The sequence below is a fragment of the Plutella xylostella genome, chromosome 25, assembly GCF_932276165.1.
Source record: "Plutella xylostella chromosome 25, ilPluXylo3.1, whole genome shotgun sequence".
Classification (NCBI taxonomy): Eukaryota; Metazoa; Arthropoda; class Insecta; order Lepidoptera; family Plutellidae; genus Plutella; species Plutella xylostella.
In genome coordinates, this window is record NC_064005.1 from 637,662 (window position 1) to 657,731 (window position 20,070).

Sequence of the window (20,070 nt, forward strand, 5' to 3'; positions counted from 1 at the left end):
TAACAAGCTTTGCAAAAAAAGCGGTTAAGTGCGACTTTATCTACATATATACACACATACATACACTCTCACGCCTTGTACTAATGTACTCCCTTGCGGGGTAGGCAGAGGTGCATTGCTGCACCCACTTTTCGCCAGTGTTGTTTAAATCCCAATGTAATAGGGGGCGGGCCTATTGCCATTTTACGGGCACATCCAAGACCCGAGAACAAATATCTGTGTTTAAACAAAGATCTGGTCCAGCCGGGAATCGAATCCGGGAACTTCGGCTCAGTAGTCAGGGTCAATAACTACTACGCAATACGGTCGTCTAGTATTAAAAAAAACTCATAAAAAATATGTATTTAACACAGCTTTTGAACTCCTGAAGGAAATAGAGGGGTGTTATAAGTTTAAAGGAAGGGCTGAACCAGTTTTTTTTATTAGGGTTATAGGTAATGTACCTATATTTTTTATTATTTTTTCAAATATGTAAATGTCATACCATTATTGAATTGCCATAAAATTACATATAGTTATAGTTATAGAAATGGGCAGGGAAACCAGTGCCCATTCGCCACTGCAACCTAAAAGATCTATTGTGACTCCCCTTGCCAGGTCAAATCTCACTCTACAGGTCCAGGTAAACCTGATATTACCTATATAGGATGTTGCAAAAAGATTATACTATGCCAACAGGCGGTGACTCAGGGAGTTATTCTGAACAACTTTTGTTCTACTAGTTTTGGAAATTCTCGAAAAATAAATTCAGTCTTTATAGTAAAAAGTCACGTGATCGAATAAGTTTCTTTGTAAAAGGTTTTATTTTGTGAATTTTCAAAATTGTTGAAGAAAAGTGGATCATACTGACCCCTAAATCCACTTTTGGCTTAGCTTTATACCCATTTTGCAACACCTTGTATATCGTCAGCGTCACCTCAGATTGTAATCATCGTAACTCCTCGTGACCAACTTTAAGAGGAGACACATATACTGTTTTATTTGTAGTTCTAGTTAACATACTACCTACCTAAAGTTTTTTTTTTAACTAGCCTAAAAAGGATTTGTTTAGACAGTCTATCTTCCTGTTCAACCGCAGCCTGAGTGCCAGTGAGTTTCTCAATGACTGAAAGGAGGCCACATTAGTGCTCCTAAATAAATAAAGCAGGCCTGTAGATTATCTTTCCGTTGACCGACACATCTAACTGCTGTAAGAGCCTGACAAGCTCTTCGAACGAGTCATACCTCTGTAGTACGTGGTGGTACGGTCTCGACCTTTCGGACAGTCAGTTTGGCATCCGAAATGCGTGATCGATAGTGGGTACAATACTTTGCGTTCGTTCACTGTCGGAGCAGGATGAGAACTAGCTCTTAGCTTAAAAATAGTAACCGCGTTCCTAGAGGGCTGACATCCCAAGGATTCATTACGAAAAGCTGGAGCTGTGCTCGCCATGCAGTGCATGGGCTACTTAGGAATCTGGGAGGCTGTTGCAAAGGAGTCCGTTGCCTCTATACGGTACGGGTGCCGTGCGATTTATGGCCCTTCCAGGAGCACCTGTTTTGTCAAGTCGAAGAGAATGGCTCGTATTCGACGCAACCTGCAGTACTGGTGGGATTGGTTGGAGGTCTGGACAGCACGTAGCTGCAGCAGCCGTCATGCCGTCAAAAAAAAGAAATTCATGTTAATAATTAGATTTTAATTTTACAGTATTGCAAAAAAAAAATATTAACATTGTTGAGTATGTTATTTTATTTTAGTAAAGTAGTAATAAAAACAAAGGCTTATTGCATAGTTTTCGTTCACGCTCGCCTACATCGCACGTTGTATATGAGAATAAAGGGAATTACTAAATTTTCTTGTTTAAAAATCACGGTTTCTGGTTTAGAGGAAAACAAATTGTAAAATGCGGAATACAGTTTTTTTTTCGAATAAAGAGTATAACAAAACATATAAATTAAAAAAACGTTTCTGTTAATAATGATAATGAGAAATTAAAGATTTTATGCACATTTTAAACTTTATATTATTGATTAAAGTTACAGTCGTATTTTTGAGTAGTTAGGCAGGTAATTAAGTACGCGTCTTGCTTGCGCGGTGGCTACGATCGGTTCTGCCGGTGCTTGCGTGTGAGTGGCGGGGCGCGGGCGCAGGGCCCTCCCCGCGCTCCGCTGCCGCACCTCTGGTCAGCTACAGGATCTTGCCGTCGGCGTTAACAGTTTCTATTGACACTAGGGCATACAATACCGCAATACCGGGAACCCGGAAAAAAAATAAGTATTTTTCAATACCAGTATTGAAAGTTAATACCGGTATTGAAGTAATACCGGAATCGGACTTTTTAGGCTATAAATAAAGCGATTAAGGTATAGTTAGCCTTGTGTTCTTATATACTATGAAAGCGCACTTGTTTCCAATAGTTTAATGTAGTTTTTGGCCGTTGGAAATCTACTGTTGCCCATGCGTAAACCGACACCAATTTTTTTTTTTCAAATCTATCATTTTAACTCTAATACTCAATTGTCGTAGAAATCTATATCTATAATAACAGAATTTGATTGCCTTTTCTTGTTTAATTTTGGCCTATAGTCCTTTAAACACAATATTTGCCATTTATAACAACAAGAAAGTCTAATACCGGTATTAGTACCGGAATCCCGAAGTAGTAATACCGAAACTCAATACCGGTATTGAAAATTATTCCGGTATTGCATGCCCTAATTGACACCAACTGACACTAATTGACTTTTCGCCGAGAAAAGTGGAGTTACAATGTTTGCGATCTAAAGTGATTATAGAATAATTAGAACTATCTATTTTTTTCAGTTCACCTGGTGTTGACTGAAATTGTAATTAGGTACTGACTCCTTGACTTGAAAATAACTTTTTTTATAATCGTTATTACAAAACCGCATTTTTTTTAATACAGCAATATTTGTAGGTACTTACAGTGAGCAAAAGAGCGCAACAAGGCTTTATTTTTTTTTGGTTTTAAGAAACAAAAATATTATTTCTATCATATCCAAAATACACATACTTAAGTACATATTATACCTCACCCAGACCACCCCATATCACCACCTTTGCCAGCTACGTAACCTTTTGGGACACCCTGTATATGCAGAGTTCTGCAAACTACTGTTCTGCTTTTAAAACACCAAAATAAAACAGGTCGTCTAACTAAAAGGTCACGTGACCAAAAAAAAATATATGGAGAAGCGTTTTTTTTTTCACGAATATAAAAAAATACGTAGGATAAAAGTTATTCAGAGTAACGCCCTTTCGGCTAACTATACTTTTTTTAATACAACACCCTGTAGTCCCTCTTATATTAAAATAATAATTAAAAAAATTAAAAAACCGACTTCAAAAAACCACTAAAATGTAAGAAATAATTTAAGGTTTACACAAATTCTACTCGTATGAGACAGTACAAATATACCTAAGCAGGAACTGTTCTTTTTTGATGTTGGTGCGCTGCGGTGACAAAGTAATCTGAAGAAATATGGCACCAACTTCAAAAAAGAACAGTTCCTGCTTAGGTATATTTGTACTGTCTCATACGAGTAGAATTTGTGTAAACCTTAAATTATTTCTTACATTTTAGTGGTTTTTTGAAGTCGGTTTTTTAATTTTTTTAATTATTATTTTATTTAATAGTTTTTAGTTTATTTGTAATTATTTTCAATCAAAAGTAAGGTGCAAATGATACCAAAATGTCCTACTAATCAATACGAATCATTCAAGCCTAAACACGAAGTAGTTGCTATATATATACCGTTGAGGAGTTCCCCTGACTGCCTTCCGTTTCCATCATCAGATCAGCTCAAGGTCACCATCATATTTTTTTGTTATAAGAACTATATTTACGTTCTTAATTTCATTAGAATCGGTTGCCCAAACCATATGTGCCCAAAATTGAAATTCATACCCTGTTTTTACCCCTTTACCCACCCTTGGGGGTGAGATAAAATTCTGAAAAAAAAATGGGACCACCTGGAAGCTCAACCTAATACAACAAAAAAAGAATTTTCAAAATCGGTTCATAAACGGCGGAGTAATCGGTGAACATACATAAAAAAAAATATAAAAAAAAAAAAAAAAGATCCCGACGAATTGAGAACCTCCTCCTTTTTTTGAAGTCGGTTAAAAATCTGCCCCCAAGTGAGGCTATACTTAATTCGCGAAAAAAAAAAACGCGAATTTTTACATTCTGATTTCATTTCCAGGGTTTTAGACATAACATCAATAACATGCTGCACACGTAGGTTTCGGCTTAGTTTAGTATACCCTTTTTGCAACAACCTGTATAAATATCGGCACGGGCACGACTTTTTATAATTAATGATTAAATATTAAAAATACTTTCAAATAAAAATAAATATTTTCGTATCACTTACAAAACAATATTACTTACTTAGTATATGTTTAACAAAGTGGCATGTCTTCACTTTAATGTTTTCGAGTACTATGTTAAAATTTCATGTCATTGTCCGGAGAACGCCCCGCATACCTCAACCCCCCTCACTAGATTTGACAGATTCTGATTTTCTTCTAGCTTTAGTGACAGCCTTAAATCGAAAGAGCCTTAAAAAAACACTAGCATTTTGCACCTTGTTCGAAAGAAATAGGAGTCAATATCATGTGTCACATAATAGAAAACAACCGATCTGTCAAAGATGGGTTCCGCTCATCTGGCATAATCTTTATTGACCAAAACTCATTTCGCATAACTCGTATGGTCTAAACTTTTTTGGCCGAACCATCACTTTGCCAAGACTTATGTGGCATAAGGCTCGTTTCGTCTAAAACTCTTTAGGCACAATCTTTAAGCACCCAAGTTTCGTTTGCTCAAATTTATGTTCGTCTATACCTATGTATAATCTTGTTTCTCCTAATGTTATCTTAATAAATAATATATTAAGTATGTAGTAAATGTACAAATTGTGGTATTTTTCTCCTACATCCCGAAAATCACGATATTGTATGATCAAAAAATCGAAAGTTAACGACCAATATAATTATTACAAACCCCATGAGATCGAAACCTAAAAATAGGTGCGACGACGAGCAAAGCGAGGAGGAGCGTGTTAGGTGCACATGTTCATCAAAATCAAAGCGGAGCGCAGCGAAGCGGAGCGGAGCGTTTTCCAAACAGCGGAAACAATACAAGGCACCAGTTTGCGCTATGTAGGGAGACGCTCCGTCAAAGTTAAAGCCAAACGAATATTATTACTTTGTATAAACCTAATAAACCTATGCCATAGCATTATTAGGCTATTCAAGATTTGGCCATACCATTATTAGGCTAAACAATGTTATGCGAAATAACTTTTTACTAAACGAGATTTATGCCATACGATTTTCGGCGTAACGAGACTTTGACCAAACGTTACTATGCAATACGAGATTAGGCAAAAAAAACTTATGCCAAAAAAGGTAGAACCGTCAAAGATTTCTATGCGCATTATCAATTTTGGAGCACTGTAAACTGTAAGTACCTACATATCGGGTTAGGAATTTGGAAAAGCTACTGATGACTGAAGATCTTTAGGTACATCGATTCCTAGGATTCCTAAGTTATTAGCAATAAAAGTATGCTAAAAATTCACTTTTATCCCGTACCCCTATAGCCTTATAAAAAAAGGAATAGCCTATTAGCTAGGCTACAACTTATTTGTAAACTGTGTCTAATAGGGCGTAATCACAATTGCTTTGTGAGCGTAATCAATAACGATAATAATAATAATCTTTTTTGTCTCCAGGCAGTGAGAGTCCCACGAGCGCGGTGGGCGCGGACGTGCCCCGGGAGCTCCCCAACGAGCTGTCGGCGCCCTACGAGGTGCCGCAGTTCCCCATCGAGCAGATCGAGAAGAAACTCCTTATTCAGAGGCAGCTCAACGTCAAGTGAGTTGATATGCAAACTTTTTACCTAACCTCCACCTAAAGCCACCCGCCTTGACATGCCAAATTCCTCCCTCCTAATCCCTGGTGCCTGGAATGTAGAAGATGAAGAAGATAAGACCGTTTCTGGCGGTATCTTGTTAGTTTTTGGAAAAGGCCGTCCATTAATCACGTGAGGCCCAAAGGGGGGGGGGGAGGGCATATGGAAAACCTCACGAAACATCACGAGGGGGGAGGGGGGGTCTCGTTAGACATCACGTGTATTAATTTTTTGTCAAGAACCGCTAGGTATTTCTGAACCGAAATTTTGAACGCCGCAAAAATTTGAATGATTTTTAGATTTTTTAGTATGACCTTGATTGACTCGCCCGCCGTTGCTAAGCAACGACTCTCCGCGCGCCGCGAAAGACCGCCCCGAGTCGTTGCAATTTTCTTTATATTTTTTCTAGTCAAAAATAGCCTTTACATAGACTTCAAAAAAATACACGTGATCCATGGGGGGGGAGGGGGGTTAGTACCAAACCTCACCAAATATCACCAAGGGGGAGGGGGGGGTCAAAAAATGAGAAAAACGACCTCACGTGATTAATGGACGGCCCCAAAGACGCTTTCAAACGGAAGTTATGATTTTTTATCGACTGGCAGCGCTAGTGCTACGTATAATAGCGCCTTAAATCAACATTTGTAATTTTTATATTTTTCCACATTGAAGCAAAGGCCAAGTTATTTTGGTATTTTTATTAAATTAACAAAATAAGATTCAGTGTGTTGCCGACACGAGGTGGCTCTATAAGCTAGACGAGTTACAGGCGATAGATATTATTAGTAGCCAGTAATTGGATCAACCTTGGTGCGACACTAACCCTTACTGCCCAGGGGTTAGTTTAGGCCGGCTGTTCATTCGGTTCAGGAGTGCATTTCGGAACGCATGTCCAGTGGCCTGTTACCACAGACTATATTTAGTGATGAGTATTTAAAAAAAAACTAAGTTTTGGCGGTCTAATTAAAATGGAAATGGAAGTTTTAATTGGAAAGTAAAGTAACTTTCCGTGGTGGTGGAGTGTAAATAATGTTTGGAAGTAAAATTGAGTGTCAGAGGTGGACATCAACTCGGAATGCTGGGTAATAAATAATATACTTACTTAACTATTAGTTTAAAAAAAGTTAATATTTAAAACTCCAGGGTCAAAATAGGTACCTACATGTACCTACTTATGTAATATCAGGGATATTGTCTGTAATAAATAAATAGTAGTAAGTACTTAAATCAAATCACAAATGTAAGTTTATGTAGGTACTTACTGCTTACTTACCTTAATAAATAACAGTCATGTATAGGATAGGCGACAGCTCAGATAGCAGATTAACATGCCTAGCGGCTTCTACGAATGAGTTCTATCTGTTATATCGGTATGACACACGTGTTGGAAATCTATAGCATACTTATTATTATTATTTATAAAGGATGTTGAATGAAATTTTTTATTTAAGTATGTTTTAATAGGTACACCCATGGACTTAGCTCCTCTAAAACATAATCCAAAGACAATACAGTGAAAGGGCGCCCAATCCTTGCACGAAGTGAAAGAAGTTGAAAGAACCTAGGTGTCTACCTAGGAAATAAAATAACTAGGTGACAATCCACGAGATTATAATTTATATCGTATCTGAGTAGGACTGGGTATACCTATATACCCACTAGTATCCATCCATCTACAGATGACATGCATGATAATATTGATAGCTATGTAGGTACGATACTGATAAGATTGCTGATTGGTATTCTAGTCTATCTTAAAACTTACGATAGGATTAGCCGTGTCAAAGGTTTGATTTATTATTCACCACATCAAAGGAGTATTCATAGGCACATAAGTAAGTAAGTAGATAAGTTTTTAGAGGTAAGTAAGTAAGCTAAGTGCTTATTAATTCATTCATATTATAATTCATAGTGTATCCTGGATGGATGAAATACCGGGTGGGTAACCCATACCATAGTGATTGATTGAAACAAGCCAACTTCGAAACACTTCAAAAGCGACCCACAAATATACAATAAACAATAGATACTAATCCGTTAGGAACTTACTGGGAAACTATTTGGACAATAACAATAATACTAAACAATGATAGTTACTTAAATGACTGGGTAAATAGTTGGTTTATGGCCTCCGTAAAGCAATTAAATTACTTACAACTAACCAACTAAATAGTGCTCTAATTGTCTTCTTAATTAATTTATTATTACGAGGGAACCATTTAATAAACTATACTGGGTATAATGCTAACAACGCATCTTATAGGGTAGTTTGGTATGTCCACCTGGCATCAACAGTTACTTACTCACATACCTACAACTTGAACAGTTAGCACCAGAAGTAGTGCTAAAAACTATTGGCCAATGTAAATCTGCAGTCTAGGTGATGCGATGCCGACGGTGCGTGCAGTCGCTGACTGCTATTCCAAAAGGTCTCTGGTTCGAAGTGTTCGAACCCCGGCCAAGGCAGATACACTGATATTTGCTTGTATTGTGTGAGTGCCTGAAAAGGGTAGATAGATAATGGCAATAGCACTTAAATCTTGGAGAAGGCTCATAATGTCATGCAATGGATTATTAGCTACTTACGGTATTTTTATATTGTGTAGAGAAACCCACCTCTACGTATGGCATATAATTTTAACCCGGTAGTCTTGGAGGAGGATCATGTCCTGCAGTAGATATTTACTAGTCCTGTAGCCCCCACCCTCTCTCCACCCCCAGGGCGGCAGAATGCGGGCAGTCAGTCCGTTCGTTCGGCGGCAGCGAGGCGGGCGCCATGACGTTCGAGGAGGCGGTGCGGCTGCGCGGGGAGGAGGACGAGCCCGAGGTGGTGCTGCCGCACTTCCAGCGGGTGTCGATCAGTGGAGAGGACACGTCTGGGGTGAGTGTGAGTGGCATGGCTTGTTGTTGCGGTTTTGTTCTCTAGCAGGATGTCCTGTTGTGCAGAGGGTGCCACGTCGTGCGTCCTTCGGATCATCTACATCTTGGCATGGTTTCGCAGATAAAAATGTTTGAGCTCATATGGAAGGCATGCAGCAACTAAGGAAGACTAAGAAGTGTTTGGTGATTATCACCTCCATCATTATCGGCACCAGTCCACTGTTGAACATGTATGACTGTACGACAGACCAAGGTCACTTGGTAGCAGCAGCAGTAGGTGAGATCCACCAATGGAAATGATATAAGTACTTTTAGAAGGACTGTGAGTGTGCTTCAATATCATAACTATCAGCCCGTACAGGTCTGCATTAATATAAGTCCCTTAATAGCCACGTCTACGTGTCAACACTGGAAACGATCTCAGTAGACACGATTGCACTGAGGTGATAACGTCCTCTCACTTCATTAATCCATTTCAAAACAGCTATGCAAGCCAAACAAGACCCCTCAAATCCTAACACAATCCTCAACCCCGCTGGTCCCTACAAATCCTAACCCACCCCTCACCCCGCAGGTCCCGCTAGAAGACCTGCAGCTGGCGTCCTCCTACCTGGTGCAGGCGCTGGAGATCCGCAAGCGCTACATGGCCATGTCCAACCAGAGCTTCGAGAACATCACCGACCGCTTCCTCCGCTCCATGGACGCCGAGGCCATGGCCAACCACACGCCGCACAGAGTACCCAAGACTAATATTGCTGGTGAGATTTTCTCTTTTGAGGCTTTCCAGAAGACCTAGGCGCAAGACGTGGCAAAAGTTTTGCGTCGCGCTCACTCACATCGCGCGGCCTCGAGAGCGATTGCGGCCGAAAGCTTTTGTCACGTCTTGAAGTACGCGTCTTGCGCCCCGTGCTAGGCTAGCAGGCAAGGTCTCGTTTTGAATGACTGTTGTTCTACGACTTTGAATAATCCTCCTAGAAACTTAGCTGTGTTTATTTTTTATAATTTATATGTATGTCGGCTGGGAGTCCTTATGTGCTCGAGACCGCATTGTTTTATGCTTATATTATTTATAAATGTTCGATGAATGTAAGTAGAATAAAATCCAATTTGTAATAGATACGAAGAAAATGATTCATAGATCAAAGTTAATTTCCTTTTGACTTTGCCAAAAATAAGAGCTCCATTTTTCACGGTGTCTAGCAAGGCCTTGTAACTGACCTATTTCTAAGAATCTTGCCAAAAAATCTGAACACGACTCAGTGGTGAGTTAAACTAGAATGAATTTCTCTTTGGAGTGCTTCCAAGTACTATGTACATACTTTTTCCTAATTTGTAAGCGTAAAACAAGACATTACTTCACACTAGACAATATGGTTTGGTTACGGTCTAAATACACGTCTTGCTAGAGTGTCTGTGTCTGTGACAAACACTTAATAAGCTGGTCAATAGCGTTATCCACCGTCGGCGTCGTGACAAGCCAGTGGGATACCCATGAATACCCATCATGCATATTCTAAGCATACCCCCTCAACCACTTCTTACACTAACCCCCCTTCTCCAGACCACGACGTGCACCCTCCCTACACGAAGGACCGCGACCCCTGGGAGTGCCCGATGCCGGCGCCCAAGGGCTGGACCATCAAGCCGGACAAGGGGGTCTTCAACTGCTACACCACGGTGGACGGCAAGGAGACCCGGGTCCCCTTCCAGTACGTCACCCTGGCAGAGTACATACAGGACAAATACACCATGTGCAATATGATTGCCGATGGGCCGCTGTGAGTATTGCTTTATACATAATACGAAGTTGACGAATGTCAATACATATTTTCGCTCTTGACCTACTTATAAACCGCAACCCTGAGTCTTTATATCTCTATTCGACCCGGAACGTTATGCACGGTGATCTTTTATCAGCAGTATCGCGCTCCTTTTTGGTCAATATAAGGCCTTGAAGTACTCCGAGATATTGGAAGTAGTAGCTTCTGGAACCTTCCTGGAATGTTTAGAAACGCACTAAGTACGCAATGCAGGTATTTGCGGCCCATGCTACTATCTCCCCATAATGTCTCCTTGGTACCTCCACTGACTGACCAGCCTCCCATCCCTCATCCTGATATTTCTCCCCACAGGAAGTCGTTCTGCTACCGGCGGCTCAGCTACCTGTCGTCCAAGTTCCAGCTGCACGTGCTGCTCAACGAGCTGCGCGAGCTGGCCTCGCAGAAGGCAGTGCCGCATCGGGACTTCTACAATATTCGGTGAGCATTTACAACCTTATCCAACAATCATGTACTGGTAGATGTTTGTTTCTATTTATTAAAAAATATGGAGTATTGTTGGATCCAAAGAGGGGTCACATATTCTTCACATGATGATGTGTCTAACTACCATAATTTGTTATCAGGTTTTAAATAGGGTTCTTATCTCAACTTGAATTTTCTCTTTATAGTAAAGTAGACACCCACATCCACGCGGCGTCGTGCATGAACCAGAAGCATCTGCTGCGGTTCATCAAGAAGACGTTGAAGACTCACGCTGATGAGGTAAGCACATCAACATTCCGTAGCTGTGATCTGTTGGGACATCAGCATGCTATATCTTCCACGTTTAGGAGACGAGTTGGTATCTGTGCTTACGAGTATTTAGGGCCTTTTTTTCTATTTTCTCCAAGTTGGATTCTGATGAAATGGTGGTGGTACATATTTTTATGCAATTACAATTAATTTGGCTGCTAGTGAAGCTCGACGACACGCCATGTGCATCCTCGTGTCTACTTAAATCTAATCATGCAGCTCAACCTCAGCTTTACTTTCCATGCATAACGGTTCCTTGAAGTAAAAGCGACAAGAGGAGAAAGTGTATTAACCAATGATTACCATCTCCTCAGGTGGTGACACTGCACAAGGGGTCCCCGATGACGCTGAAGGCGGTGTTCCAGTCCATGAACCTCAGCACCTACGACCTCACCGTGGACATGCTGGATGTACACGCGGTTAGTTGCACGAACGGATGCCAAAATGGCGACCTTATCTGCATCATAAGTGTAGCCATCTAGACCTTGGGATATGTACAAAGGTCTAGTCGAGAGAGACAGGTGCAAGAAGGTTAGGTACTCTACTCTGACAAAAGGGCTGTCGTGCAATAGATACTACAGCACTACAACGAGATAGAGTCGATCGTGGCTTGCGCAGGCAGCGCTCTGAAACTTGGATTTTCGTCATATAGTGACCCCCGAGGTACCCACACAGAAAAAAAATAGAATAGAATGTAGCCATTCGGTGCTTACTGCTTACTGTACGGAAGGTACTCCCTATGCAGTTTAGATATATGTACCACGTTAACCAAGTAGCATATCCTGTACCAATGGCGTCGCTCGCTCTTGACGCATTTAATTGAATTACCCTCACCCCGCGCAAAAGAACCTTAAAATGAATGTGACCAATAATGTACTAAACAAATCAAATTCTTAAGTCGTACCAAAAGAAACCTGTATAATTTCCCTTTTTTATATAGGCTATTTTGTGTCCCACTGCTGGGCGAAGGCCTCCTTATGTTTTGTCCAACGATCGCGATCCCCCGCAACCTCGGACCACTCAGGCAGGAACTTGTCCAAGTCGTCCCTTATCTAAAGAAAATTTAAATCATATTATCGTCTTCAATTTTAGTTGTAAATAAGAAGATGTCTAATAAAAGCCCTTTCCAACCTAGGACCGCAACACATTCCACCGCTTCGATAAGTTCAACGCCAAGTACAACCCCATCGGCGAGAGCCGCCTGCGCGAGGTGTTCCTCAAGACCGACAACTACATGAACGGGAAGTACTTCGCCAGGATCATCAACGTGAGTTGTATATTCTTCATCTTTATCCTTAGCATCATTGTTATCTGCCTTAGTATAATTATTATCTGCCTTAGCATCATTATTATCTACCCTAGCATAATGATTATCTGCCAAATTATCTCTCACTGCTAGACTATAGTTATAAGCTTCTTCCAAGCGCCACAGCAGTCATCGTTGCACCCTTCCTCCATTTAACATCTTCCAATGATAGTCCACTGTATACCTAAGCACCTTTCAAGCGCAATAACAGTCATTGCTGCCACCCTCGACATCCAACCAATAGGTAGCGATGGTTTCCCTATTTGTGTCACGGTGGTCTTCGTGGCATAGTGTGCGACAATTTTTTTGTCGGTTATCGATAATCTTCTACGTCCTAGCTTCCTTTCATTCAAATCAGCACAATGTATAGGTACTTATGTCCAGTCTTGACATCTAACATCTAACGCATTCCTTTGACTTGAAACAAAAAAAAATGTAATTACCAAGTAATACTACATCAACCAAGCCTGTTTTTTCCTCCCTACAGGAAGTGGCAGCAGACCTCGAGGAGTCCAAGTACCAGAACGCGGAGCTGCGGCTGTCCATCTACGGCAAGAGCCCGGGCGAGTGGGCCAAGCTCGCCAAGTGGGCCATCCAGTACGACGTGCACTCCGACAACGTGCGCTGGCTTATACAGATACCGAGGCTTTAGTGAGTTTATTGTGTTTTTTTGTCTACTTATTTTACATGCGTCGAGTTACAGGAGTAGTTTTTTAAGGGTTTGAGGGATTGGATTGAGATGGTCAGTCTATAATTAGTTCATCAGTCATCTTGTCATTTTATTCAGTGACTGATTAGTGCTGTAGGTTTTTTGGGATTGAGGTGGTCTACCGTCTATCAATCAGTTATCAAATTAGGTACATATTATGATCCGATGGTCGAACACGATGATTTCCCATGTACATGGCTCCTATCTAACCCTAAAGGCTATACCTACTTACCTATATGTATGTAAATTGCTTTATTCCAGCGATATCTTCAAGTCCAACAAGATAATGAACAACTTCCAAGAGTTCCTGAGCAACATCTTCACGCCGCTGTTCGAGGTCACCAACGACCCCAACAGCAACATCGAACTGCACAAATTCCTCACTGTGAGTATTGTTAATTAATTAAATTTGATTAGTGGAGGATAAGCACTCAACCCTGTCATTTACTTACAAATTAATTGATGTATTAACAAAAATATAACTAAGTAATATGTTGGTGCTAAGCTAAGTAGTAATCTCATACCTACCATTAACTCTGCTGCTTGGTATATTGTCTCTACTCATATGGCTATCTCCAAATTTCAACCGACTTTTAATTTCTCAGAGATGGTCCTGTGAATTTTTACCAAATGAACAGATTTTTCTCATGAATTTCCAAAAGACGTAGCCCAAGAGTTATTCAGTATGATAATCCAAGTATCCAATTCTTACCACGTTTCCAGCAAAGTATAATAAATTACATACATTTATTTCCCCCCAGCACGTGGTAGGCTTCGACAGCGTGGACGACGAGAGCAAGCCGGAGAACCCGATGTTAGATCCCGACGTGAAGAGCCCCGAGGAGTGGGACGACGAGGACAACCCGCCCTACGCCTACTACCTGTACTACATGTACGCCAACATGACCGTGCTCAACCACGCGCGCAAGTGAGTAGTCTGCACTGTGTTTATGTACCTACGAGCTGTGTTTATGTACCTCGTATCTAGCTTTAAGTTTAGGCGCAAGTGCCAGGTGAATGTGGCAGACTGCGTTTAAGGTAGACAGCGATGAAAATATCACGTCGGGGTCACCACTTTGGAGATATTGAGTAGTAGGTAGGTTTATGAGAAATCTTAATTTTAACAGCAGATTTTGAGTTATTTTGCACAAAAAAGATAGTAAGTAGATGATAAAGCAAGCTGCAGAACCCGATGCTGGACCCCGACGTGAAGAGCCCCGAGGAGTGGGACGACGAGGACAACCCGCCCTACGCCTACTACCTGTACTACATGTACGCCAACATGACCGTGCTCAACCACGCGCGCAAGTGAGTAATCCACACTGTGTTTATCATGTCGGGGTCACCAATTTGGAACTATTGAATTGACAAACAGCTTTATATGGGTGGTATGACGAGAAGATAAAAAAATCCGAGTCGACTGTGTTACAGCCTTAGGTTGTTGGACTTATCGAGTAAAACCCCAGTAAATAAATAAACGTACTTTCGTTTCGTGTCTTTAGGCGTTAAAATAAAATAAAGTAGCCTACTACAATACAATTTGGGCATAGGTAGCTATTTTTTAGTACTTCCAATATATGTGGTTAGTTTTTATTGAACTCTTTCAGAATCCGGAAAACTTTCACGTATAATAAATAATAATCTCTCACCTTGTTTTTATTTCAGAGAGCAAGGTCTGAACACGTTCGTGCTGCGCCCTCACTGCGGCGAGGCGGGCCCCGTGCAGCACCTCGTGTGCGGGTTCATGCTGGCTGAGAACATCTCGCACGGACTGCTGCTTAGAAAAGTGAGTATAATATGCGTCTGGGTTAATATTGATGATTGCGCAAACGTCATTTGGATACAATACGCCACTCAATCTGATTGCACCATAGAACAACGCGGACTCGGGTGTATCATCGGGAAGCGTCATAGCGATCTTTCTTGATACAAAAAAGTCTGCCAATTTTTGCGGGGGGAAATTTTACCGTTTACCATGATTATGTCTCATGGGCCATATCATTATGAGTTTTAATTCCCAGCAATAAGGGTTACGTAAAGTGACATTTAATAATGAACACAGTGTCTTCATTTTTCTTGCCAATGGATGTAACAATTATCGAAAAGTGTTATCGATGAATTCGAGAACATGGGTTAGAAATACTAATTTCAAATTAATTAGGTATGTATAGTTAAATTTAATTAGGAATGATTAATAAACGAAGTCACCCGCTTTTCGCTGTACATTTATACTCACGTGATAGGTCGCGCGCCGTATCGCCGTTTTGAATGCGTTGAATGAGTACAATGTCCTGTGTTGTCCGCCCCTTCGGGCGGCCTCCGACTAGGCTTAACGACTGCTGCCGAAGCAGCAACCGGGACCCACGGCTTAACGTCCCGTCCAAAGCACGGAAGCGTCCAGAAAAGAACCATTTGAAATCGGTAACTCATGCTGTACCTACCAATGGCTGACCGTGTCAGTTGTTGCTTAACCTCAGTGATTAGTTACGATTACTGAAGCCAATTCGATGGACGCTTCCCAACGGACAACATTTCATTTTTTTTACCCTATATTTTTATTAGCTATTCGGAAAATTTATTAAAAATTAGGGGACCCGTATTTTTTTATTTTTTTTTTCCTTTTATTTTTGCATGTTATTTTTAACTTTAAACTTAATTATTTAGTAACCGGAAGTGACGTGAAGTGACGTCACATATTTGGCTCAATTTTGGTTTTAGCCTTTTTGACTTAGTTATGAAAAAAAACATAAATTACACTGACAAGTGACATAAACTTTGTTTACTTACTTCAGGTTATCTTGTCGTTTCAAGTAATTTTGGTGTTGTGTTTTTTCGAAATATTGATGATAATATCGACTACCTGGCTTGATTTATGGACTTTGATTGTGTATCTACAACTTACTTTGTTTGGCTCTTTTATTGGACTTGGATTTCGCCCTTTGAATTTGGACTCTGTTTACCTATATAGGTAATAATGAAGACCAGTGACGGATATGTTCAAGCTGATAGTCGCAATCTTCCCAAAGCATATCTTCCAATGCTGCTGGAGTACATGCACCGGAAAGACGTGTACAATGCGGAGGAAATTAGAGGAGCTAAAGTCCTCATGTCTTCCCGTGACTCATATGTTGAAGCTGCCATAGGTTATGTGGAAGTCAAAAGGGAAAACGGGACATGCACGATTAAAGCGCGAGTTACGCCAGAGCATAGGGTTCATTCTAAAATGTTCTGTTTTTATAGAGCTAGACGAAATTGCAGAAAGCATTATAAATGTTCACTGTGAAGATTGTGCTGCATCAGCAGGGGGTTGTAAGCATGGAATTTGTTTCATCCATTGGTTGATTAAGAGGACAGAGGAACCGTCAGTCACTGACATCACATGCTATTGGAAGAAACCAAAACTTAGCGAAGCAGTCTCTTCTGAAACTCCGTTGCCGGCTGCTGAGTTAGGAAAAAGAAAAACATTTGCAAAAATACAAAGTAGCATTACTTTACAAAGTGTTTTAGAAGAATGTAAGAAAAGGAAAGTCACAAAATCACTTCTCTATAACTATTCAAAGTTCAAAGAAGATGACCTGAAAGATTACAGTGTGTTTAATCTAGTTTTAAACTGTTATAACACAAATGCTGCTATGGATTTTGACATGGTGAAAAAGTTTGGTGAGGACAAACTAACCTCTGATATCACAAAAGAAATTGAGCAAGCTACCCGTAACCAAGTGAACGATACTTTGTGGCATATCCTTAGACAAGGTAGAGTAACAGCATCAACTATATTTGATGCCACAAGATGTACAACCGAAAATGGGGCATTAGTAAACAGCATAATGGGTGGATACAAAGTACCAGAAACCAATGCAATTAGGCGAGGAAAGTGTTTGGAGAAAACCATATTGGAACAGCTGCAGACTGATCTAAATGTTCAAATAAATAAGTGTGGCTTTGTACTGGTTTCTCTATTTATTGGGGCCTCACCTGATGGGATCACTGAGGATTATGTGGTGGAAATTAAATGTCCCTACAAAGAATCAACGATAAAAAACTACCTCACACAAAATGACTGTATAAAAGACAAATATAAAAGCCAAATATAAAAGCCAAATTATGATGCAAATGCATGCTACGGGCAAGAAAAAAGGCCTATTTTGTGTAGCTGACCCAAACTTTGAACGAAATAAATTAGTTAAAAAGATTTGGGTTGACTATGATCAATTGTATGTCAGCGAGTTGTTGAAGAATTCAGAAAAATTCTGGAAACAATATATCTTTAATAATATTTTAGATAGTATTAAATAAAAAATAAATTGTAGAGAAAAATAAAACATATTTTATATTTACAAGTTGTTTTTATTATGGTCAAATTAACCAACCAACCAACCATGTAGGTACCTACCGAAAGGCACATACACACATATACACAAGAATAACATTAGATAATGTTACATACATAGTTGTTAAACACAGTATAGGTAACTATAGTAAAATGTTAAATAAAAACATAGGTATCTAACTGATAGAATTTAACTTAACTTATTGTATACCATCTGATCTCTGTACAAGGAGTCTAGTATCATAGAAATCTACAAAGGAACATACAAAATATGAGATTACTATTCACTGCTTAATAGGTGAAAAATACACGCACTAGCCATACTGATCAAATAAAACTTTTCAGGAATTCACTAAGGAGATTGAAAATTTATTAATCCACAAGCTACGACCACAGCATCATCTACACAACTAACCAGTTTATTATTTATTGTAGAGTGAGGTTTTAAAAATTTAAACATTCTCACCCTACGTATCACCCTCTCTATATGTATTCGGAGGCTTGCAATTACTTTGGCTTCAATCGCTTCAGATTTTGTCAGTTTAACATTAGCATACACTGATGGTGGACGAAGTAACTTGACAAATTTCCTTTGCAGGACTGAGTCTAGGTGTTTAAAGCCTCTATCAGCCAATACTATAGAATTTGGTTTAACCACATCTAAAAAACCACTTATTTCTACCAATTTCATGTCTGATATGCGCCCACCATATCCTTTTGAAATAAAGTTTATGAAACCATCAGGAGTGGCACTAATTAGAAACTTAATTGTATTGCAGTTTTTGTACTGTGACCAAGTTGATGATTGCTCTATTGGTTTATTAGGCTTCTCGATTTCAATTTCGAAACAATCTATTATGCTTTGAGTGTTTGCAAAATCTTTTTTTGTTTTGAAAGACATTGGCAAGTTCCGTTTATATCTGAAGCTGGATGCCAGTATATAAATTTTGAAAATATTGACGCCAACATATCCAACGTCTTTGGAAAAGTTCTCCAAAGTGTGGTCAGTGATATATTAAAAAGGTCGCTGATTTTATAAAATGGATCACCATGCCGCAGTTTGTATAAAACTATAATTAAATGAAGTTTAGGTACTTTACTGTCATTGCTTATAAAGTTTAATAGCCAGAAAAAGTTTTCGGGTACACCTAAGTACTGATATGTTTTGTTTTCTAATATTGGCAGAAAGTTCACTTGCGACATATTATGGCATTGATCTTCGTTTGCTGTGTCAGTACATTCATATTCGGATACTTCGGTTGTACTGCCCATAACAGATGGTATTGATTCGGCTAGTGAGCAAATATCTTCCTGTAGCATCACTTTGTAACTTCTCTTCCGTCCAGTAGTATTTACTCCACAATCAATCATTTTAACACTTACTTGCACACCTTCAGAAATATTATTTTGTGTTAATAATTTTACTTGAGTGTGTGAATGCTCAATATTATTTTGTAGAAAACGGTGTTCATTATCTGGCTGTTTAGAAGCACTAGCTTGAGGAAAGTTCAGTGCAAGCAACTTGGCTGGAACTCTAGTCTTTAACTTTGGGCGGCACGAGACATATTTCCACTTTAGGTAGTTCTCCATATCATCTTCCAGCTGAAAAGAAATTAATAAGATTTTAGTGATTTAATTTTAATGTTCAAAAACCTATGTTGGCCTTACATAGCTTGCTTGCAAGCACTGACTCATATTAATAAAGGCAAAAACAAAACTTAGAATAGTAAACTTACTTGGAGGTGGTCTTCACATACAGATATACTCGACGTTGGTACATCAGAGCGGCCCATTGCTTGACACCATGCTTTTCTGTTAGTAAAGGGGACCTTGAAAAATCTTTTTGATTTTCCCTTCGTCGTGGTGTTTTTGCAAGTGGGAACAAAACAATAAGTGAATTTCATAGGAGTCCAGTCCTCCCACTGACTTCGCGAGTCGTCGTCACCTTCACTTTCCATCCTTAGAACTAACAAACGGATTATTTATCAGGACGAAGAATCCGGCTAGGGACTGATTATATTTTACAAACTTTACTACTATTACCACTTTAGACTAATAAATGAGATTGAAATTTCGTAAACAATGAATTTAATTTAGCCAACTGACAAACAAACAACAACATGTCACGATACGTCAACGTCAATAAAAAATGAAAGTGACAGTTACTTTTACTTTTAATCTATACGCTTTGATCTACAAAGTGCATCGCACCTAAAACGTGACGTCATCAGCACTTTTTTACTATTTTACGAATTTCTCGAAAATGGTACATCAAAAAAATACAAAAATATTTTTTTTGTGGCCTTTAGAGCTAAATCTCGAAATGGTTTTCGATTTATAGCAGCTTTAGT

The 20,070-nt window shown here is 39.6% G+C and overlaps 1 protein-coding gene and 1 long non-coding RNA gene across 6 annotated transcripts in view; one reads left to right on the forward strand and one right to left on the reverse strand.

Moving 5' to 3' along the window:
• The window catches only part of LOC105381917 (AMP deaminase 2), a 39,556-nt gene that overhangs the window by 12,139 nt on the left and 7,347 nt on the right, over positions 1-20,070 (forward strand). For 3 of the 5 annotated variants that reach the window (XM_048630246.1, XM_048630248.1, XM_048630249.1), the window contains exons 2-14: positions 5,743-5,884; positions 8,643-8,808; positions 9,376-9,559; positions 10,363-10,579; positions 10,934-11,059; positions 11,251-11,344; positions 11,689-11,793; positions 12,510-12,641; positions 13,168-13,331; positions 13,651-13,774; positions 14,151-14,203; positions 14,584-14,697; positions 15,055-15,175. In XM_048630246.1, the coding sequence (XP_048486203.1) occupies positions 5,743-5,884; positions 8,643-8,808; positions 9,376-9,559; positions 10,363-10,579; positions 10,934-11,059; positions 11,251-11,344; positions 11,689-11,793; positions 12,510-12,641; positions 13,168-13,331; positions 13,651-13,774; positions 14,151-14,203; positions 14,584-14,697; positions 15,055-15,175 (1,742 nt within the window). Of the gene's footprint in view, positions 1-5,742; positions 5,885-8,642; positions 8,809-9,375; positions 9,560-10,362; positions 10,580-10,933; positions 11,060-11,250; positions 11,345-11,688; positions 11,794-12,509; positions 12,642-13,167; positions 13,332-13,650; positions 13,775-14,150; positions 14,318-14,583; positions 14,698-15,054; positions 15,176-20,070 lie in introns of all 5 variants that reach the window. The other 2 variants (XM_048630245.1, XM_048630247.1) reach the window with 2 other exon arrangements.
• On the reverse strand, positions 18,131-19,931 carry LOC105390892. The gene is made up of 2 exons (XR_960914.3): positions 19,456-19,931; positions 18,131-19,321 (listed from the first exon to the last, which is right to left on the reverse strand). It is a non-coding gene; the product is annotated as an uncharacterized LOC105390892 (long non-coding RNA).